The following is a 17,765-nucleotide window of genomic DNA, read 5'->3' as shown; positions in this document are numbered from 1 at the left end:
GTTCAGCGAGGGGTACCCCGAGCTGTTACAAGGTAGGCCAGTTCGGCGAGGTGTATCCCGAACTGTTACAAGGTTGGCCAGTTAAGCGAGGTATATCCCGAACTGATAAGGTAGGTCAGTTCGGATTACTTTCTGGTTTGGGGCCAAGGGTGAGTTCGGGCCCCTAGTAGGGAGTTCGGTCTGTTGGTGTGCCAAGCTGTTGTTTTTGCCACATGTCGCATAACTTTGAGGTCGGGCCAAATCTTCCTTCATCAGGTTGCTTCATTTTAACCATCACAAACGGTCCCTCATCGAAAAAGCAAAAGGGGGAGATTTTCATCACCAGTTGATTCTGATCGTTATATTATGATGTATGTTGCAGCTCCAGGGCCTGATACCCCCATCGATTGGCAAACAAGGATGAAAAGAGAGAGAGAGAGAGAGAGAGAGAGAAAGAAATGTGAAGGAAGGTCGGGAACGATGAACAGTATATAAGGGTAGTATGGGGATTAAAAAATATTGTAACGGTCTTTTTGGACAGAAAGGGGTCTTTTTCTCACGGTCATAATAAAAAGGGATTTTTATCACAAAACAAATTACAGGGGGTCTTTGTCACAGATCCCATATTACGGGGGTCTTTATAATTTACCCAATAAAATAACAAGCGGAATATGTATCTCCTTGAAAACTGAACCATCCCAGAAATTTTAACTTCATCGTATACTCGCAACAATTCAAAACTCAAAACACTTCCAGTTAAGAAATTTAATTATGTAAAAAAAAATCATTCATGGATCTAGAATTTAATAAAGTTATTAATTGTATTTCGTGAGGTAGAGACGTAGAGTGGTAATGGAAAAATTTTTTGGCCACTTTTTGGGAGAGGACGTTGGTTTTTGTTGCTTCAGAATCCAATCCAGATCAATCCACTTTTCCCCGACCCAAAACCAGCAATTCTGTGGTTTCTTTTGGATTTATTGGATTCATACATACAATACAACGATATCTCTAGTCACTCACGGTCACGGAAACCAAAGCCAAGCAAAATCACTAGTTTTCTACCATGAGCCACACCAGTGAGAGTGAAACCAGTCCTGCAATCCAATATAGAGCATAAAAGCTAGCTGGCCAACAACGGAAGAACGAACCACGAACCAACTCGTTTATTCGAAACCGGTCAACATGCAAGACCGGTCCTCTCGCCCTATAAAAAAAAACTCGGACCGTTCGAGGCTACAAGTTTAGCCACCTCTTTGCTCCTTCCAGGATTTCCATGGCGAAACCCTAGAAACTTCCCCACTACATCCAAATATCCAAACCATTCCACCTAGCTTCCATTTCCCACTTCCTTCTCAGGTTCGCTTCTTACTTTTACCCTCCAGGAACATTAACACCTCATCACTCTTATCAACCTCTCACTGTCTAGGGTTTTGTTTCCTCAAGCTAGGGTTTCTGTTTCCTTTCTTACATCCATGGCGGAACACTTGGCTTCGATCTTCGGCACCGAGAAGGACCGGGTGAACTGCCCCTTCTACTTTAAGATCGGCGCGTGTCGCCACGGCGATCGTTGCTCTCGTCTCCACAACCGCCCCACGATTTCCCCCACTCTCCTCCTGTCCAACATGTACCAGAGGCCCGACATGATCACCCCCGGCGTCGATGCACAGGGCCAGCCCATCGACCCCAAGAAGATCCAGGAACACTTCGAGGATTTCTACGAGGACATTTTCGAGGAGCTCAGCAAGTTTGGAGAGATTGAGAGCCTTAACATTTGTGACAACCTCGCTGATCACATGGTAGGTAACGTTTATGTCCAGTTTAAGGAGGAAGACCAGGCAGCCGCGGCATTGCAGGCATTGCAGGGGAGGTTTTACTCGGGGCGGCCCATTATTGTTGATTTCTCGCCGGTGACGGATTTTAGGGAGGCAACGTGTAGGCAGTTCGAAGAGAACAGTTGCAACCGAGGGGGGTATTGTAATTTTATGCATGTGAAGCAGATAGGTAGGGAGTTGAGGAGGAAGCTGTTCGGGAGGTACCGGAGGTCCAGGGGAAGGAGTCGGAGCAGGAGTTCAAGCCCACGATACCGGAAGGATTATCGTGGCGAACACCGTGACCGCGGGGACTACCGGGTCAATGGGTATCGGGGCGGAGACAGGCATGGAAGGTATGATAGTGATGGAGGTAGGAGGTATGATAGCGATGGGGGAAGGCGGCGACATGGGAGCCCGAGGCGGAACAGGAGTCCGGTTAGAGAAGGAAGCGAGGAGCGGAGGGCACGGATTGAGCAGTGGAACAGGGAAAGGGAGGAGAAGCAGTAATTTCAGTTTCGAGTTTCTGTTTACTTACTGCTTGTTTCTGTCTGTGGAGAAGCTGATTGGGAACTGAGCTGGTTTTGTTCATTTTCTACAAATTGGTAATGACTCGAGGCTAAAAATACTGTTTATTATGCTCATTGAACATTACAAGTGGCTTTTTTTTTTCTTTCCTTTTTTCCCCTTTTACATGATGAGTGATAATCAGGCAGCTCATATAATGGTTTGTATGGGTAATGGATAGGCTATTAGAATTAGATAAGAAAATATCTTCTAGATAGTTCAGAGATCTTCTTTCTTTCGCTGATACATTTATGCTAGAATTAAGACTTTATGTTTGCTTTTATATCAGTTACCAAAATTGGTAATACCCGTTAAGCTACATCAAGACCTTAACGATGTGCCATCTTAGATGGCAGTTACAGTTAGCATTAAAATGCACCTTTTTAGAATCCTACAATTACAATCTTATCTATTTTCATGTCACGTTGCTGCCAACTGAGACCCTGTTGGATATTCTGGTTTGAATATCAAATTAATGGAACCATTTGGTTATGGAGTTCTGGAAACCAGTGGTTCAAAAAACCATATCCTCATGGCATCTGTTTTTCATAGTTTATCCTCATGTCATCTTAGTATTTCAAGAGAATGACTGATTCAACTGACTTGAAATTTTAGAAACATTTTTTTGAAAAATCAATTCTAAGCAATGAATTTGTGTAAAAATGTTAAGGAAAACTAGAATAGAATGGTTTCACTTCATTTCCAGCAGCTTCCTTACATTGACTTAGCTGCTAAAATAAATTATATGTTTTGCGTATTGCATTCTCAACGCGGCCTTAATCTGAAGTATTTGGGGTGGTTTTGTATAAATCCTGATTCACCCATAATATGGATTTCTAACCTCTTTTGATGTAAATCTACTTGGTTGCTGACGGAATAATAGGAATAATCTTGACTATTTTATTCATGGATTCGTAACTTCTACAGCTACCGACTGTTTGATGGATTCATGTAATATCTTTTCAGTTGATGTTCTTGTAAATCTACTTAATTCCCAGTTCCGGACGCTCTTTTGCTATGTTGGCAACTCTTGCCTCAGCTCAGCTCAAATCCTATTTATTTATCTTCTATCAATGTTGCCTGTTTGATCTGCTGAATTTCCTGTTTCTTCGTTATCTTTGTTTCTTTCATACTGTGTTCCCATAACCTATGAGATAGTTTTCACTTTTTGTTGTACTCGGTGATCTATTTCCAGTTTCTTTCCCCCTTATCTTGCATTTTCTTTTATCACCATCATATGGTGGTATAGGAATGAACGCAAGCATTCATCTAGTTCTTTCCTCTATTTTTGGCCGGTGGTATAGGAATGAATGCAAGCACTCGTCTAGTTTCCGAAGGTAGTGTGCATTCTAATGTTTTTCTTGACTCTTGAGATTTTAGGTCTTGCTATAAGTTTCTGATTTTATTTTCTTTTGCTATCTTCTAGAAATAAAGAGGCTGGCATAATTGAGTCCCCCAATTTCTGTGTTACCTGGATTCCCATGCCATCTGCCAAGCTGACGACATGCCATGCCCTGACTCTGATGCCTCTATGCTCAGAGCCTGTAGCCCGGAGCTTTGATTGAGCTGCTTCCACTGTGTCGTTTTGAAGAAGCTACTTAAAAGAAGTTTCGTTTCACTAGAAAGCCATTATTTTGTCTGAAGCAAAGCATATCTGGGCTTTTCCGTTTTTTTTAATCAAATATTGCTTACAGGCTATTTGGGTGCAACCCACCTTGCAAATAAGAATGTAACATCGAATCTGGCTTACATTCGTATCTTCTGAACTGAATCTGATCAAAATTTCAAAGTAAAAAATGTTGTCTACAAAAAAAAAAAAAAAGGAAAAATTCCACTTTGGGATAGTGTCAAGTTAGTACCCGAATTTTTAACATGTCACTATAGTATCTAAATTTTCAAGAAGTGTTAACTTGGTCCTTGCAATTAATTGACTGTTGGTTATCTATTTAAAATGTTAAAATTATCTATTTCAAGAAGTGTCAAGTTAGTACCCGAATTTTTAACATGTCACTATAGTATCTAAATTTTCAAAAAGTGTTAAGTTGGTCCTTGCAATTAATTGACTGTTGGTGACACTGTTCATTATCTTCTACCTTGAGACTGAACCAGTTATTTTTTAAAGAAAATGAGAGAAAAAAATTTGAAATATGATAGAGGAAAATAATAACCGAAAGCAAAGAAATAACTAGACAATAATGTGTTTCAGATCTAAAAGTAGAAATCAGTCATTAGCTTAGAATTTTAAATACCTCAATTAGTTCAGTCTCAAGGTAGAAGACAATGAACAGTATCTTCATTTGAAGGGTAGTTTTAATGTTTTTAATAGATAATTGACAGTTATTCAATGGTAGTGACCAACTTGATACTACTCCCAAAGTTCAAGGTACTAAAGTGGAAATTTCCTTAAAAAGAAATAAAGAATAGTATTAATTAATTTCTCAACTCAAAGCATCATAAAATCAATAATAAGAAAACCAATACATTGGGCAGATAATCAATCCATTCTCCTTAGCATTTGAGCCATCCAACATCAGCCCCTTCATGGGATCTGATTTTGCAATTGCCATTGTAGTTGAAGCACAGAATAAAGCGTATCCCTGTGCAGCCGTTGCATGGGCCACTGGAGCGATCGGCCAGGACTCCTTGCAAGAAGTACAGGAGCTTCCTTTACTCGTGCAAGATCACCATTTCGTCAGCTTCTCTGATGTATCTCCCCTTTGCAAAAGCGGTAAGCGATGAACAGATACCTATCGTCAGTTATTTCTTGCTGCTGTCGGAGTTCAGTTGTGCTCAAAAATTGCCAATGGTCTCTTGTTCCAGGTTTAGGGCTCGGTTGAAAAAATAGAAGGGAAGTTTGAATGATTAAAAAGTATTTTATCTTTTTTTCTAACCGGTGACCAAATCGTATACACCCACTTAACGGAAAGACAATGCTAATAGAAATGGCTTCATTCGAATAGGTGAGGTGCATGCCTCCTATTAGAGGGTATACGCTCACCGTGGACCTACAGGTACATTGGATTCATTCTCATCAGGTACATGGTGTCTTAATGTTCAAACTTTCATGTCTTTAAAGAGGATAAGTCGGATGCGACTGGTTGGTTTAATGCTGGTCATGGGGAGGAAAGCAAAAAAGAAGGCAATTTAGAATTTAGAGTATCTGTAACGTTTTTCTACAAGGTTTCTTTTTATTGAAATGATCTCTTTATTTTGTATTTTGTGTCAATTCTCACTTTGATCCTCAAAAGAATGTGTCAATTCAATACTTAAACTAGATCAATAGTTTTCAGATATTACAGAACTCAATCCAAATGTGTTCTGCATCTCTTTCTTCTCCATTCATAATTCGAACCAGTTTCTTGAAAGCCTTCATTTCAATATGATTTCATGGTGTTAAAAAAACAGATCAGAACCATTAGATATCGCCAAGAGCTAAACGCCTGGAACGCTCCACTCTACAGTAGTGTGGAGCCCCTGTTTTATCTATTTCTTCTCTCGTACCAACCAGAAAAGGAGCTTCAAGGATATGGTGAGGGGAAAAAACCCATGAGAGATGCAGTGATGTTATCTGGTTCACTGGTGTGGAGAAGCTCTCACCACTGTAAGAAACCCAATTGTAGTTTATGAACCACAGAACCTCTGATATCGAATTAATGCAAATGTAATTGAAAGAATCAATGGATGAATGAAGAGCTTGCATTTGGAATTTTACCCATTTGTCTGTGTTCTTAACAGGCTTAATTGAGTCTTGACGTCCCCGCTCACTCAGATCACTAGGTGAATCTGGCAGTTTCTGGTATTCACCCCATTTCAAGGACTAGACCATAATTGGCATGACTTGTGAAGGCCCACATCTTCCAGATAGTCTGGATTTACGTGAAAATTGTATAGAGTAAAATGATAAAAAAAAGATATAGAAAAAACAAAACTTTGATCGTCTGCTATGGCGCCGGTTAAAAAGCATATCTCTTCTTACTAAGTATATGTTTGGTCGATGCTGCAGTCAGAAAACGGTAGTGCTGATGTGTGGGTTGAAAGCACTGTTTCTTCAGAAACGGTATCTTTTTTTTTTTGTTCGAATTGTTGCTGACAGGTAGGATGTTTGTTGGAATAACAACAACTTTTTTTGCTTGGTACCAATGCTCCAGGAAATGTTTTATATATTTCTACCCATTATCTAGTGCCACATCACTGTTCTGTTGGCAACAATGAGCTGCAGATCTAGGAAACGCCAAATTTGGTGTTGCTCCAAGCCATACTTTCCCGATTTCTAAGACATGGCTTGAAGCACCATTTTCTATGAATAACGTGCTTCCTGGAACACCGTTTTTTCCTATGTGGCACAGATGTGTCGCTGTTGCTCCAGAAAATGGCAATGATGCCAAACAACTGCTAAAATCATATATAATAGGTGGTAATGGTGATGTCTTCTAGAATAAAAAGAAAATAAATTGAGTATGACATTCTCCAATAGTTTTTTGACGATATTTCCTTTTTCGATGTCGTCCTTCGCATATTAGAACCTGTAGAAAAAACTGGTTAATAAAGAAAATTATACGACGCTCAAAAGGCATTTGTGTCCTTTTATATGTCATTTAACGGTTAGTTAATGGTAGGTACTAAATTGATATGCTTTGAAAGTTTAGGCATTGGATTGATAGTTTTAAAGTTCTGGGACCAAAGTGAAACTAGGCCCAATGTACAAGGTACTAATATGTAATTTTCCCTAAATTTTATGTGTTTATGGACCCAGATTTTTCCTCAAAATATGTTAACTTTCTTTATGTTACTTTAAATGTGTGCGTGTGTGTGTGTGTGCAATCATTAGGGCTGCATTTGGTTGCAGCTCAAATTTATTTGCACTAGCACAAATGCATGGGACTGCAAATATAAAAAAAAAATGCAATTTCTTGTTTAATTTCGTTTTGGGTTTTACTTTATTCTGTTTCATGTCTTAATTTACTTCGTTTATACTGCAATCAAACAAAATAAGATAAATTTTACAACAAAAATATGTCAGAATTTACACTCAAATCATTTGCACTGTCATGGTTTTGCATCAGTACAAATTCATTTACATTTCAACCAAACACAGCCTAAGGACCACATGATGCAAGAATGATGCAAGAAATCTGGATCAAAGGACCAAGTGCAAAAAGAAGAAATAGATAAAGCCTTTTAGCCTGAAGATGTGCCACATGGTTCCCTGATCTTTTAATAAACCACACTGAACAGTGAGGGAGTTCATTCAGAAGAGCCCTACAATCAGCATATAATAATATGCTGCATTGCTGTTTAATACGCGAAGGAGCATCCATTGAGACTTCCAACAAGGAATTAATCACAATAAGAGCATCTCCCTTAAAAATGACATGATGAAGATGCAGATTTAGGGTTAGCTTCAGGCTTTCCTTTAAAGCTAATACCTCAATCTCTACATGGGAGCAAATTGGAAAGGCAATAGAACAAGCTACAATTAGAGACCCACAGTGATCCCTCTAGCTATGATTCCAGCACCACCTCCTTTAGTGTTTGAGGTAGGCCTATCAAAATTTAGGGGGTATTACTTCCAATGCAGCACTCCAATAGTTAAAACAATTGTAAAGAGACCAATGTTCCTTGAGAAAGGAGATGAACCAGTCTCTGAACTGTAAGACAATAGAGAAACAAGTGGTCCATGGATTCCTCATGCTAATGACAAATACTGCAAACCACATCAAAGTTGTTATACAGTTTGATGTGGTTTGAGAGATAAAAGACTGAGTGAGATATCTCCAAATGAATAAGTGTACTCGTGATTGGAGATGTTTGAATCTCCATAAACTTTTCCAAGTGCTCTATGTATAGGAAAGCTATGTTTGACCTGAAAGATATAGCTATTGTTCAGTACCAATGGATTGTTGTAACTTTTAAGAGGGATCCCTGTTTTTGGTATTTGAAGTTGATGACCAATTCAGAACTGACTTTCTTTTAAACCAAGTGCTTTCATGGAGCTGGGAATCTATAAGTTCGGTTCCTAATGTCATAAAAGCTTGGTGGTTTCTTCGACTGATGGGGAAGATAATTAACTTGATATGGGGACCTAATCTCCAAGGGGAGTGTTTTTAGCACACGTTCGGTTTGGTAGTGCATTAGAGTGTGATATCCTATATTCATATTGTTGTAACTTTGACTCTCAAGAGCATCACATTTTGAGAATAATTCCTCAAATCGTTTTTATGGAACATGGGTCCTCTAGACCCAGGGGTTTTATTGTTCAGTCCAAGGTTTTAAAAACCGGATTAGATATGGAACCGTTTTAGGGACCAGTTCTTGGGTTAAATGATCTGATCGTCTGGTTTGAATGGATGGTTCATTTTAGTTAAAAAGTAAAAGGTTAATAATTAAAATAAAAAACAGCCAAAAACTATTGTTTGAGTTGATGGATCGTCGGTTTGACCGCCCGAATAAGTGGGTCATTGATCAAATCAATGGTTTTTGACCCAAGAGCGGTTTTAGGGTGAAACAGAACCAATTGCCTAACCAGTTCCTGAGTGAACCAGTCTGATTCGATTTTCAAAACCATGGTTCAGTCCACTCATAAACTTTAATATAGTTGGAACAATAACTTGTGGGGGAATGAATCAAAATTCAAGGGGTAATGAATCATAGGTGGCGTCGTTGAAAAATACTAAATAAAACCCATTATTTTGAAGGGAGGGATACCCTATCAGCGATGCTTAATAAGAGAGTTAAAAAGTGGATTAGGGACATTCAATGCCTCTGCACAATCTCTTCCTATCCATACATTGTACATATGTTAAACATTCACATCAAAACAGACAAGTGAAAAAGGATTCAATGGGTCTCTTGGGCCCAATTATTTTCACTTATCTGGGTATGTGAGTTTATTTAGACAAGCATTTTCTAGGTAAAACTTGCATGGGTAAATTTGGTACCAACGTTCTCGTGCCATATAAGTTACATCGTTAGTTAGTGCAACTAAATTGCTTACCCTATGTAACTGATACCCTCTATTATGTTTGGCTTATTGTGGAACCCAATATAGTGGCATTGGAATGTAGAGAATATAGTCAATTACCCATTTAACCAATTTATCCTCCGGTAAATACCAACAAACGTATGGGGCCTTGGTGTTATTCAAGAAAGTTCACTTAGATATGGCGCTAGTCAGGGTAACCCGAGCCCCAGTGGTAGTAGAGATGTGGTAACTAGTGAGAAATTGTCAAGGTGATATAAGGCCGGCTTTTCATAAATTTTAGCCCTTCACGATTTAAAGTTGTGTGTTGACCATAGTTATTTGGATATTGAAGTGGAGAGTGACAATAAACTCTGCATTCTTGGACTATCTCAAATACTCTAAGGTCTCGTTCGCTTTTTAGGAAGTTACTTATTCATGTTCTTTTATTTTCTAGGTGAATAAGAAAATGATCATTTTATCTATAAAAACCATCATTAAAAAAGATAATTTTGCCCATCCAAGTGCTAGTGACCTTCCCCCAGGTGAGAAAGTTACTTACCCACTTGGGAGATGGGTATCACTTACCCGAGTATATGTGTCCAAGAAAATAATATTTTTGTGGACCTCACATAAATTTGAAGAAAAGAATATGGGTATCTTAGTCAATGGGAACCAAAATACCATTGACCAACTTTCCCCCTCTCAAAATCCAAAAAAAGAATGGGCCCTGAGAAAGATCAATTTCCTCATCATATCCATCACACTCTACATAAAGGCAACAGATGAATCCAGATTCAATCCTCACAAAATTTGTACTCACACCAAACTCACAACACTTGCAGCCCAGAACATTTCTCCATGTATTAAAAAAAAGTATGAAGATGTTCCAAATGTACGGCTATAAGTGTTGTAAGCACAGTGTGAGTATAAATTCTGTGAGGACTGAACCCAGTTTTGCAACAAATGTATCCGTTATGTAGATAACAGAGGTATAAATGAAGAGAGATGGTATTGATTTTACTCATATTCTCATGTTCCTATAGCTCAGTTTGGAAGGAGTACAAAGACAAATATATAGAATGCAAAACCTTGTATTTTGTATTATTTTGGATGTATTTGAACCATGGTTTTCAAAACCGGACCGGATTGGATGGTCAGACCGAAAAAACTGAGAATTGGACACCTGATCAGTTCCATTTTCCCAAAAATCGGATTTTCCTCCAAAACTGTTGATTTTGGTCAATGAACCGCTGAACTGGGCGGTTAATCATTCGAACAGTTTTGACCATTTTTTATTTTTTGTTAGAACGGGCCAAGCGCTCGGTTCGAACGGTTGGACCATTTGACTTGATAATCAGACCCCTGACCAGTTTAGTCACCGAGTCAGTTTTAAAAACCATGATTTGAACTCTACATTTTTGTATTTGTACTCCTTCCAAACTAAGCTACAGGTCTCAAGCATCAGCTTAGAGAAGAAATAGGGTTGTTTGGTAAGTCTTTTTTAGAAGATCTTCTAGCAAATGTGACAATCAAAAGACCGTTCATTAAGATGTGAGCTTTTGCATTAGGATCTTATCGGCTTAAAGACCATTCATTTAAGGTGTGTCTTTCCATGCATCTTTCCACGCAAAGACCATTTGAAGAAAAAAAAAAGGCGAAAAGCTCTATTTGGAGCTTCCCGAAAATAACCCAAAATGGACTTCTCATGTCTTTTTGGGGCTACGGCTTTCGACGTTTAGATATTTTCCCAATCAAATAGGAAAAGACAAAAATGTGGATTGTTCGACTTTTAAAAAGCCAACAACCCTTGCAAAAATATATGCCAAATGGGGCCTTATTTAAAAACCTTCAACATGATTGTTTTGTTATTGATGTTTTATAATTTCAATTCCTTTTCTAAAGTTGTACCTTGGGTGGGTGAAGAGGTTTAGGGAGGGACTTTTTTTTTCTTGACCTAGGGCAAGGTGGGTACATCTCAGCATAAGGTGCCGGTTAATGTAGGATGTAAGGAGGGATAGATGTACTCAGCCTTACCCGTGTAGAGGTGTATATTTAAGGCGATTGTCTCTCCACTTGAAAAAAAAAAGGGTAAAAAATGTAAGCCGATGAATCATGATGCCATAGTTTTTGAATCATTGTTGATCCAGATGGTTGGACTGTTTGACTCAAACCATCTAAGCAATCGATTCTGTTTCACTCGTGAATTAGTCCTTTGTCAAAAACCATTGACTTAGTGACATGTTGACCTAGATAGTTGAACTGTCAACATGTGTTGCCCTCAACAACAGTTTTTTTTTTTGCCATTTTTTCAATTTTTTTTTGTTTAAATTACAATAGACCATCCATTCAAACTAGATGATCAAATCGTTGACCTAAACACCGATGGCCAAAGCAATTTCGGTTTTGAATAGGTTTTTAAAAACATGGGTGTAGGGGTGCAAATGTTTTATATGATCCGAGATTCAATCCTATTTGGTCGGATTTTGATCACCCCTTTTCAGATCGTTGGATTAGATAATAGGATTTGATTAGAAATTGGATCGGATTCGAATCACCCCCTATCCGATTTGAAAAGATCCAATCTGTTATATATTATATATTTATAAATATAAATATATGTTACTTATTTGTTTATAAATATATTTTTAATATTATATTTATATAAATTTGTTATATTATTTATTTTGTTTTATAAAAAACATGTATATATGATGAAAATAATTAAAAATGCTTGTATTTTTTGTTTTTACTTTATTTAAATTAATATATTTTATTTTTCTTTTAATAATTTATTAATTTTTAAAGAAAATAAATTGGATCAAAGATCCCACTCACCGATAGGATTCAAGTTCAAATCAAATCCTATCTCATCCGATCCGATTGGATGCAACATGAACATTATCGAATCAGATTATACGTCGATTCGAATCTGAACCGATCCGTTAGCATATATCTACATAAAACTGTTTAATGTTTCGTCTTCTCGGATAGATTGGTATCCAGCTGCTTAATATTTCTACCTTTTGATGCGGTTTAAACCAACTTACATTAGTGGGCTTTTTTTTGAAAGATAACTTACACTAGTGGGCTTGGATTGGTCTTAACCCGTTATCAGAAAGCCTTGTTGCCTTGTTGGGCTTGGATCCAATTTTATCTTTCTCTTCTAATAAAATGGAAAAGAAAATAAATTCTCTGATTTGTTTTATTGGTCGAAGTATCCCCAAGACTCGTTTCTATTGGTCGAGTGATGCCAAAACTCGTTTCTTAGAAATTGCCTTAAAATTATTATTTTATAGCTTCCTTGCTGAAGAAGAAAACGTGTTTTACTGTTTTCTCTTTCCTTGCTTGGCTGCTCCCTGAATAAATTCTCAGGTACCCGCCATTTCTGTAAATGTGTTAACATAGGTTTTTTTTTCTTTTATTCTTTTTTTCCTTGTTAATTTGTTTTTTAATTCCGCCATGAACGATGGAGAAGTGCAACCTGATGATGGTCTTCTGGATCAAATAGATTGGGTTAGCTTCTTCGACAGCATCCCAGATGATCTTAACCAGTTGGCTGAGTCACCGCTTGGAGATTCCGTTTCGATTCAAGAACCACCGAGTGCGTTACAGATTTCTGCCTCGACATGGATAAACAATATCGAGCAGCTCTTGATGGCGGACGACGACGAGGAGTCCCGCGAGGAGGACCGTCGAGGACAGTGCGAAGAATTCTTCGCCGATATTGATTTTCTCGTCGACGGGTCTGCTGATGGGTCTTATGAAGAGAGGGTTTTCAAGGAGGGCGGTTCGACTCCTGAGTCCAATGTGTCCGACGACGGACGAGAGAAAGAGAAGAGCGTCGGCTCCGAGGTGAAGAACGGTCGAGATGAAGCTGACGATGATCCGATCAGCAAAAAGCGGAGAAGGTATGTGTGATTATTAGGGTTTATGCGATTTGTGGATATTAGGGTTTATGTTCGGTGGATATTTAAAAAGGAGTTTCCTTTTTTTTGGTTCCTTTACTACATATTTCGTTGTCAATTTTAGGATATTGATGAGGAATTTGGTGTGTAGTTTTGTAAAGTAATTGGTGACTTCTTAATAGTTTTTATGGACACAAAGATTTATATCCAGTATAAATGACCTTCCTGTTCTTTCGTCCATCTCAATGTCCTGATAGGGAAATGTATTTTGCTTTTTGGAGAATTGTATGTTATTACTACCACGTATATAAAATGTTAAATTCTGAATGGGTTCTGTGCATGCTCGAGTTTTGTATAATTGTATTCAGTGAAGAATGTTCTTGTACTGTAATTTTGCATGTATGTTTTCTTGATGTTGGGGTTGATTGCAAAATATTTGAAGTTGTAAGAAAATCCATGGATTTAGATTTTATTTTAATTAGCTTGTGCTTTCAGTTATCATTTTGCAATGTACCTTGAGACAGTGCGTGATTCATTATCTAATTCAAGAGTATGTGTCACAGAAATTAGCCTAATTCAATAAATAGAAAAGAATTCAGTGATAAACAAGAATAAAAGGTTGTGTTCCCATTTTTTTTTTCAGATGCCCATTTTGGTTTTAAGGACCCATCATTTCCTTTGTTTTTCTTTTGTAAATTTCAGGCAATTGAGGAATAGAGATGCTGCAGTGAGATCAAGAGAGAGGAAAAAGATTTATGTAAGAGATCTTGAGATGAAGAGTAGATATCTTGAGGGGGAGTGCAGGAGACTGGAACGCCTACTGCAGTGCTGCATTGCAGAGAATCAAACACTCCACCTTTACTTGCAGAAGGACAAGGGTTTGGGTGCTCCCATGACCAAGCTGGAGTCTGCTGTGCTCTTATTGGGTAAGAAAGCTCTCCATCTCAAACTTTGGGCTCTATGCTTGTCTCTGCATCAATGTAGCTTCCAGGTGCCCTCAAGCAAAAGCAAAAACACAAATTCGGGGATGATTAAACTTGTAGGTTGCTGCATGAGAGTTTTGGTACATGTGATGTGGCTTTTTTTTATGGAGAAAATTTGGGAATTCTCACTCTTTGATGGGAGAGTGGATGTCCTGCCCCTTTGCCATTCCCAATGCATAGTTGCAGTTTTATACTTATCTGATGTGGTTGGTTTGAAAGAAAAGGAAATACAGTCATCATTTCTTTCTTTAGCTGTTTAGCATACAAAGCCATAGGTTGTGGATCAGGATATGTAGTAGGTGTTCGACAATATGGTTTTTTTTTAAAACAAAAACGATTGCCATGTCAACTAAATTATATTGCATTTTCGGACTTCACAGTTGTTTTTTGTTTTCAAAAACAAAACCATCCATGTTGTCCAACACCCACCCTTGGGTCCGTTGAAGTTTGATAAATGTCCTTTTGAGTATCGATTGCAATTTTTTGTTCGTTAACCAATTGCAATGGATCGTATATACCTTGCCAAGGCCCGAAGTCATAATTAGGAACATCATTTCTATAATGATTAGTGGATGTGGAGACATGGGCCCTTACTAGTTTTTGGTATTTGGTTGTTGGCAGAATCCCTGCTGTTGGGTTCCCTGCTTTGGTTCCTAGGTACCATGTGCCTGTCCTCTCTGCCCGGACAGCTCCAGACCATTCCATCGGCAACCGCATTGGAAAACGTGGGCATCAAGGATCAGGAAATCGTGTCTCTAAGAAGAGGAGCAAGAAACGAGGTATTGGGGTTAGGAGCTTTACGTCTGTTCTTCAAGGGTAAACGATGTAAAGCCACGAGAGCAAAGATTAAAATGAATTTGCCTCTTCTTACAGTTTTTGTTTGAGAGGTTTCTTGCTTTCGTTTGATTCTCCATTTTTCTGCTTTTTTTTTTCTTTCCCCTTTTAACATTATCTCCTTTATGGGTATGGACGTATGGTAGAATACTAGTTTCGCAGTTTAGAACTTCAACTACATGTATTAGCGTATTACAATCTTGTTTTCCTATTTTGCTCTGTACATAGAACTGCGCAGTTTCCATGTTAACTTGTTTTGACTTCATTGGCTGCCATATTCTTTGGGATTTACATCCACTTGAGCTAGTTATACTTCAATGGTATTTTCTCATCCATTACAAATTCGAAGAGTTTTTCTCCATCACGGTTTTGAAAAGGTTTAAGCATTGAGGTATAGGGCTTACACCTTGAGACTGGGCACTAAAATTTTGCCTAAAGGCTTATGCGTTTGTTAGGAAGAAGCATAAATTTCAAAGTGTGAGGCATATAAAGGTGTAAGCCTCAAAAACCTATCACAATTGGGTTATTTAATAAAAAAAAATGTTTTATGTTTAATTTTTGAAGTTTGAAGCATATGGGAATGACACCTTGATAATTATGGGCCAAATAAAAAGATTAAGAGCTAGATTGGCTCCATGGGCGTTTATTGATGAAACACCGCCAGATATAGAGGTGTAAATCGGACCACTTGCGGCCTGGCATGAATTTAAACCGGCTTGGCATAGCCCAGCACGGTGGTTCATGGGTTTGTGCTAGGTTTTACACGATTGTGTGGGTTGTGTTGTGCTTAGGGTTTAGGTTTAAAGTATTGACATGCTACTACGTATCAGTTATATCGGTATTTAAAAACACACTACACACTTTTTTTTTTAGGTTTTTTTTCAAATCTTGGTTTTTGGGAAATTAAAAATAGGTTTTTCATTAAAAAAAGGTGGGGTTATGATAGAAGTCGATGAGTTTTGGTTTTACATGTAAAATCAAACTGGGGTGTAAAGTTTATCTCGATAAAAAACCACAAGAGCATTGTTTTAAGGTTATGTTTGGTTTGAAGGAAAATGTAAGGAAATGTAAGGAAACCTTTACAAACATTATATAGGTTTCTTCGTTTTTCCTACTTTGTCAAGCCAAATATTACCTAAATGATTTAACTATAACAAATATGTTCAGACTTCAGTAACATTTTGTTAGACATTTAGGGCAAATTTCTTAAACTATTCTTATGATTTAGCTAATTGGCTAAATCACCCTTATTGTTGACATATTGTCCTAAAGTATCTATACTTCTAACAATTGTTTAAAATCTCCCTTACTGTTAATTTTTCATCATGCTCTGTTGACATGTGACATCACATGGCTGGTATATTTTCGAAAATTTCTAAAATTTCCATCTGTTTCGACCGCTATGGGTAGGGATATTCTCAATCCGAGCGAACAATGTTAATCCAGTCTGCAACATTACACAAGGAGTTGCAGAGAAAAAAGCACACTACAGCGAAGGGAACAACCATTGGTACATGATGCGATTGTAAACAGTACAAAGAAAATCACGAAACGTGTTGGGCCTGAGGGGTAAATTACAACAGTTCTGGGTAATATTCTCATTACCTGAAACCTCTGCAACTTAGGGGGTTTCAGCTCTCAGGTGGTTCTCCCGTCCCGTGCCCAAGAACGGAGTCTTCCAATCAAACATCTGTTTTTCTAACGTTGTAATAGAAAGAAGAAAAACGTGAGGCTCAAAGAATGGGCAAATATGGTTTTGGCACATCAGTAGAGAGACGTATTGTCTCAGAAAAAAAGTTAAACAGAAGTAGTAATAGATCATTCATCTAATTTGACCGAGACAATCTTAATGTTCTTGAAAATTTCATCAGTTGGGTTTTATTTTGAAATTTTGAAAAATAGTGAAGGGTAATTTCAACATTTCATTTTACTGTTAGTACTTAACGACGATGTCAATTAGACAATAAGTGTATTTTAAGACAATATATAAATAGTAAAGATAGAATTGGTCAATTATCCAAACCATAAGAGTAGTTTAAGAAATTTGCCCTATATCATCTATCATTATTGCTTATTGCATTGGCTGAAAATTTTATCTGCAATTCTTAACCCTAAAAACTCTCTTCCAATATTTGATTTTCAAGAAATTTGACTTTATCTTTATTGCATATTTTTCTAATCTTGTCTTTCTATTTCTACATATTCTACACATGCTTAGTCACGATAACAGAAAATTATGGCAACACCATATTTAATTTCTTTGTTCGCTATGCTTAAGTTCAAGGTTCTAGTTATCACAAAGAACCAGTGAATTGATTGATGAATATCCTTTCTTATTGTATGCTAATTAGAAAAATTGATTGATAAATTTCCCATCTTCAAGTACCAAGGCAGACTGAAGTAGTCCTTTTTAATTGTCAGCTTGGCATGTTAGTTGATCAGGGCGGAATGTTTTAGCAAAGTTTTTCTCTATACTTTTTTCCTTCTTTTGATTAAGGGCAACTATGCTTCATTTGTCCTTTCAACAATTATTAGAAGCAATCCACCAAACACTCAAAAGAGAACATACCTCTTCAAGGACTTAATCCACATTAACCCATAGGATGAATCATGTTATACTAAAGATTGCCCATACAATCTATGCAACTAATACAACAATAGATGCTAGTAGCGTCTAAATTTTAAAAACATGCAAATCAATGCAGAATAAGGTTTGGAAACATCCAGT

At 37.6% G+C, this 17,765-nt stretch overlaps 2 protein-coding genes across 4 annotated transcripts; both read left to right on the top strand.

Moving 5' to 3' along the window:
• The first annotated feature begins 985 nt into the window (after positions 1-985).
• Positions 986-4,103, top strand: LOC148849603 (splicing factor U2af small subunit B-like). Of its 3 annotated transcripts, none has more exons than XM_088949661.1 (3): positions 1,114-2,392; positions 3,604-3,691; positions 3,781-4,103. In XM_088949661.1, the coding sequence occupies exon 1, from the start codon at positions 1,452-1,454 to the stop codon at positions 2,295-2,297; it is 846 nt and encodes a 281-aa protein (XP_088805787.1). In that variant the 5' UTR covers positions 1,114-1,451; the 3' UTR covers positions 2,298-2,392; positions 3,604-3,691; positions 3,781-4,103. The 3 variants fall into 3 exon arrangements, with proteins under 3 accessions (XP_088805786.1, XP_088805787.1, XP_088805788.1); XM_088949662.1 differs by having other exon boundaries at positions 3,550-3,691; XM_088949660.1 differs by lacking the exon at positions 3,604-3,691 and having other exon boundaries at positions 986-2,392.
• An 8,447-nt stretch (positions 4,104-12,550) lies between these two features.
• On the top strand, positions 12,551-15,312 carry BZIP60 (basic region/leucine zipper motif 60). The gene is made up of 3 exons (XM_088948843.1): positions 12,551-13,223; positions 13,923-14,146; positions 14,825-15,312. The coding sequence occupies exons 1-3, from the start codon at positions 12,775-12,777 to the stop codon at positions 15,085-15,087; spliced, it is 936 nt and encodes a 311-aa protein (XP_088804969.1). The 5' UTR covers positions 12,551-12,774; the 3' UTR covers positions 15,088-15,312.
• The last annotated feature ends 2,453 nt before the right edge of the window (positions 15,313-17,765 follow it).

Source organism: Nelumbo lutea, chromosome 6 (genome assembly GCF_056320005.1).
Source record: "Nelumbo lutea isolate HS-2025 chromosome 6, American lotus-T2T, whole genome shotgun sequence".
Classification (NCBI taxonomy): Eukaryota; Viridiplantae; Streptophyta; class Magnoliopsida; order Proteales; family Nelumbonaceae; genus Nelumbo; species Nelumbo lutea.
The sequence above is the reverse complement of the archived record's forward strand: the minus strand, read 5'-3'. Positions and strand labels throughout refer to the sequence as shown.